The 6000-nt window shown below is 44.5% G+C and overlaps 1 protein-coding gene across 1 annotated transcript in view; it reads left to right on the plus strand.

Moving 5' to 3' along the window:
* The window catches only part of LOC133659173 (contactin-1a-like), a 79075-nt gene extending 73789 nt beyond the window's left edge, over window positions 1-5286 (plus strand). The window contains exons 21-22 of the mRNA XM_062061908.1: window positions 625-781; window positions 4192-5286. Coding sequence (XP_061917892.1) covers window positions 625-781; window positions 4192-4268 — 234 coding nt within the window. The 3' untranslated portion in view covers window positions 4269-5286. The remainder of the gene's footprint in view (window positions 1-624; window positions 782-4191) is intronic.
* The last annotated feature ends 714 nt before the right edge of the window (window positions 5287-6000 follow it).

Consider the following 6000-nt stretch of genomic DNA (forward strand, 5'->3'; position numbering starts at 1 on the left):
TCAGTGGTACGTTTGCTGACTGTGCACAGGTGACTTCGGTGTTACGTTTGCTGACTGTGCACAGGTGACTTCAGTGGTACGTTTGCTGACTGTGCACAGGTGACTTCAGTGGTACGTTTGCTGACTGTGCACAGGTGACTTCGGTGTTACGTTTGCTGACTGTGCACAGGTGACTTCGGTGGTACGTTTGCTGACTGTGCACAGGTGACTTCAGTGGTACGTTTGCTGACTGTGCACAGGTGACTTCAGTGGTACGTTTGCTGACTGTGCACAGGTGACTTCGGTTGTACGTTTGCTGACTGTGCACAGGTGACTTCAGTGGTACGTTTGCTGACTGTGCACAGGTGACTTCAGTGGTACGTTTGTTGACTGTGCACAGGTGACTTCAGTGGTACGTTTGCTGACTGTGCACAGGTGACTTCAGTGGTACGTTTGCTGACTGTGCACAGGTGACTTCAGTGGTACGTTTGCTGACTGTGCACAGGTGACTTCGGTGGTACGTTTGCTGACTGTGCACAGGTGACTTTGGTGGTACGTTTGCTGACTGTGCACAGGTGACTTCAGTGGTATGTTTGCTGACTGTGCACAGGTGACTTCAGTGGTACGTTTGCTGACTGTGCACAGGTGCTGTACAGACAACAGGGCCAGTCCAATGGCCAGCTGTACGTCACACACACATCGTTCATCGAGCTTCCACTCCACAAGGATGGGACCTACGTGGTGGAGGTCCGAGCGTCTACGGAGGGCGGAGACGGGGCCGTGTCACAAATCTCCATCACAGGTAGCAAGACTCCAACGTTGGCAGGAGGCGATGTTTCTCCCAAAAAGAGAGTTCCTATTGTAGGTTCCAGTTCAGCCTTGAAGGCAATTGACCACATCCTTTCTATGAAGGAAGTCCTGCTCTGCTTTCTTATCCTGCAGTCCACACACACCTGGCAGTCCACACACACCTGGCAGTCCACACACACCTGGCAGTCCACACACACCTGGCAGTCCACACACACCTGACAGTCCACACACACCTGGCAGTCCACACACACCTGGCAGTCCACACACACCTGGCAGTCCACACACACCTGGCAGTCCACACACACCTGACAGTCCACACACACCTGGCAGTCCACACACACCTGACAGTCCACACACACCTGGCAGTCCACACACACCTGGCAGTCCACACACACCTGGCAGTCCACACACACCTGGCAGTCCACACACACCTGACAGTCCACACACACCTGACAGTCCACACACACCTGACAGTCCACACACACCTGGCAGTCCACACACACCTGGCAGTCCACACACACCTGGCAGTCCACACACACCTGGCAGTCCACACACACCTGGCAGTCCACACACACCTGGCAGTCCACACACACCTGACAGTCCACACACACCTGACAGTCCACACACACCTGGCAGTCCACACACACCTGACAGTCCACACACACCTGGCAGTCCACACACACCTGGCAGTCCACACACACCTGGCAGTCCACACACACCTGACAGTCCACACACACCTGACAGTCCACACACACCTGACAGTCCACACACACCTGGCAGTCCACACACACCTGACAGTCCACACACACCTGACAGTCCACACACACCTGGCAGTCCACACACACCTGACAGTCCACACACACCTGACAGTCCACACACAACTGGCAGTCCACACACACCTGACAGTCCACACACACCTGGCAGTCCACACACACCTGACAGTCCACACACACCTGACAGTCCACACACAACTGGCAGTCCACACACACCTGACAGTCCACACACACCTGGCAGTCCACACACACCTGACAGTCCACACACACCTGACAGTCCACACACACCTGGCAGTCCACACACACCTGACAGCCCACACACACCTGGCAGTCTACACACACCTGGCAGTCCACACACACCTGACAGTCCACACACACCTGGCAGTCCACACACACCTGGCAGTCCACACACACCTGGCAGTCCACACACACCTGACAGCCCACACACACCTGGCAGTCCACACACACCTGGCAGTCCACACACACCTGGCAGTCACATTTCATGGGGATGTTAGCCAGAGCTGGGAGGGCTATTAGATGATCCTTACTATGCTGTTTAGTTGGGATGATAGCAGGACACTTCTTCTTTGTTTCTGACCTTCTAGTCCGTCAGTTTGAGGACATGTAACACAACACGTCAGTGTGAGGACATGTAACACAACACGTCAGTGTGAGGACATGTAACACAACACGTCAGTGTGAGGACATGTAACACAACACAAAATAATCCAACACAATATAAGTTAATACGGCAACACTACAAACCACAACTTAACAAAGCATGATGCAACACAATATGATGGAACACAAACATAATATCACAAATGGGGAGTCATACTGCCGATACTGATACCAATCACCCATGAGGGAGATCGGAGGATAGCGATCACTTGTATTAACTGTACATTTTCCTATTTATTTATAGTGAGTTGTATTGGACAACATCAAGCCAATATTTGAATGACTTCCTTGTCTGATGAAAACAAAATCAATAGTACAATTACTCAAAGTAAAAATCTACAAATTATTTCATTGTTTGCTTTTTGCCCTCAAATTCCCTCCTCGCTCCAGGGAATCAATCAATCAATCAATCAATGTTTATTTATATAGCCCTAAATCACATGTGTCTCAAAGGGCTGCATAAGCCACAACCACATCCTCGGTACAGAGCCCACATATGAATTGTTCCCTGAGTTTGTAAAGATGAACAAAAACAACACAAAATATATCTAGAGAAAATAAAAAAAGTGATCAAATCACACTACCATGATATTACTTTTGGAATCAACACCAGCAATTCATGGATCGAACCTCCTCTTCTTTTTTCAACATTATTGTGTAGGGGTGTAACGGTACACAAACATTTCGGTTGGGTACGTACCTCGGTTTAGAGGTCACGGTTCGTTCATTTTCGGTACAGTAAGAAAACAACAAAATATACATTTTTTGGTTATTTATTTACCAAATTTGTAAACAATGGCTTTATCCTTTTAACATTGGGAACACTATAATAATTCTGCCCACGTTAATCAACATTAAACTGCCTCAAGTTGTTGCTCAGATTAAATAAAATGACAAAACTTTTCTTCTACATATAAAAAGTGCAACATTAAATAGTTTCAAGTCAACTCATCATGCTTAATTTATTACAGCATTTGGGAAGCCTGTAGTTGATTTTTAATGATGTAAATGTTGTATTATTATCAACATGTGATAGCAGGGACCCTGCCATTCAAAACTAGGCTGCTGCATTACTAATGATTCATGTAACTATAGCTGAAAAAATAGTACAATAGCAATAGGAGAGACTATTCATCCCTGAACACCATGGAGTTCATGTAGGCTTAATGATGCACTTACATTATTATATCAACTATCAGAGACAGAAACTCTTCATTTAACATAATGTCCTTTTTTGTTGCTTCAACACAGCTCAATCAACACAGAAAAAGGTCAAGTGAAATAACAGACAGACAGGGCTTTGCTGTCCGTAACACACACACACACACACACAAACAAACACACACACACACACACACACCGCAAAATGAGCTAACATTATGCTAAAAGCGAATTAGCCTTCACCTCAAGCCAGGATTGCGAGCGAGCTGAGCTGCCTTTTATATTTCTAGAAGGTCAACGGGCTCATAGTGATGTTACTAGTTGTTGACTGGGAGGTGTTTATTATCATTTGGGGAGAGTCCGCTGCCTGATGCTTACCTGCTAAACGCTAAGCTCTGACTACATGCACTCTGAATACGCACTGCTGATTGGCTGTTACCGCTCTGTTTGTAACCAATCAGATGGTTGTGTGGGTGTGACAATGCTGGGTGCTGTGTAGAGGACTGACAGAGACAGAGGCAGAAGGAAGCGAAGGCAGCTACTTAATATGTCCGTGTGGAAAGTCGTTCGGTACACCTCCGAACCGAACCGAAACCCCCGTACCGAAACGGTTCAATAGAAATACACGTACCGTTACACCCCTATTATTGTGTGTTTGGACCACAATTGACAGCAATGGTCAAAAATACATCAAATGCAGTTTCCCCCCCAACAAGTAAACAATAAATACATCTAATAATAATAAAGTCAATGAAAAAACTGACTGATGATATTGTGTGTGTCCCAGGAGGAAGTGTATTGGCCGCCCAGGCCCTCAGTGCACTCTGCCTGCTCCTGGTCTCTCTTCTCTGCCTGAACCTCTGAATGTAGCATCTTTATCTTCACTTGGACGTGAAGGACAGTCTTCACGGGCTGCAAGGACTTCTGGGACTCTTTCCACCATCCTTTGGTTCCAGGGTTACCCATTCCGACTCTTCTTAAGAAGTTAGTGGAAACGGGAATCCCTTATTTATCCACAAAAGGTCTTTTTGGAGGAACTTCAAAGTTTGAAATCTGCCTTATGTAAATGTCTGCACTTATCTTTCACAATGACCTTTCATTTTTCAAGCTTTTTGATACAAATACATGCCACATACTCCAATCAGCTGTGAAAGATAAGTGCACCCCTCTATCAGTATCTCTGTACACATCTTTCTTTACGTCTTGCTCTTTTATGCTCTTTTCTTACAAAAGTGAAGCACAGCCTCTGTTGAAGACGATACAGTCAAAGCAAAAAAAAATAGACCTTCATTGGTATCAATTGTCACTGCCTGTCAGTGTCATCAGCCACTACTTTATCCCTCAAGTGTACTTAGTGTACTTACATGAACACCATGTAAGGAGCAGCCAATGTCAATCAGAAGCAAAGCATTGGAGCCAAACTCCACCACAAGCGACTCTGCCAAGCCAGGCCAGGAAAATCCAAACACTGTAACACCACCAAGTGGGGACGCACAAAAGCAGATGCTTGGATTGCAAAAACCCAGCAGATGAGCTTTAGATGTCTCAACCAGGACAGGAAAAGTCTATCTTTTAACGACGCTCTGTGAAGCCCAAATGCTTAGTTTTGGACCAGAGATTCCTACCAACTAAAAGTCTTTGGAGAAGTTTCAGGATTGCAGGGTTGGAGTTCTGGACGCAACTTAAAATGACACCACTTTGATGATGCAAGCCTGTGCGTACAAAATAAGATGCGCCATAACACAGTCACATGATCATTGTCACCACATTAAAGACTAAGATGCATCATAACAGTCACATTAAAGACTAAAATGCATCATAACAGTCACATTAAAGACTAAGATGCATCATAACAGTCACATTAAAGACTAAGATGCATCATAACACCACATTAAAGACTAAGATGCATCATAACAGTCACATTAAAGACTAAGATGCATCATAACAGTCACATTAAAGACTAAGATGCACCATAACAGTCACAATAAAGACTAAGATGCATCATAACAGTCACATTAAAGACTAAGATGCATCATAACAGTCACATTAAATACTAAGATGCATCATAACAGTCACATTAAAGACTAAGATGCATCATAACAGTCACATTAAAGACTAAGATGCACCATAACAGTCACATTAAAGACTAAGATGCATCATAACAGTCACATTAAAGACTAAGATGCATCATAACAGTCACATTAAAGACTAAGATGCATCATAACAGTCACATTAAAGACTAAGATGCACCATAACAGTCACATTAAAGACTAAGATGCATCATAAGTCACATTAAAGACTAAGATGCATCATAACAGTCACATTAAAGACTAAGATGCACCATAACAGTCACATTAAAGACTAAGATGCATCATAACAGTCACATTAAAGACTAAGATGCATCATAACAGTCACATTAAAGACTAAGATGCATCATAACACCACATTAAAGACTAAGATGCACCATAACAGTCACATTAAAGACTAAGATGCACCATAACAGTCACATTAAAGACTAAGATGCACCATAACAGTCACATTAAAGACTAAGATGCATCATAATAGTCACATTAAAGACTAAGATGCACCATAACAG

This window comes from Entelurus aequoreus, linkage group LG10 (genome assembly GCF_033978785.1).
Source record: "Entelurus aequoreus isolate RoL-2023_Sb linkage group LG10, RoL_Eaeq_v1.1, whole genome shotgun sequence".
Lineage (NCBI taxonomy): Eukaryota > Metazoa > Chordata > Actinopteri > Syngnathiformes > Syngnathidae > Entelurus > Entelurus aequoreus.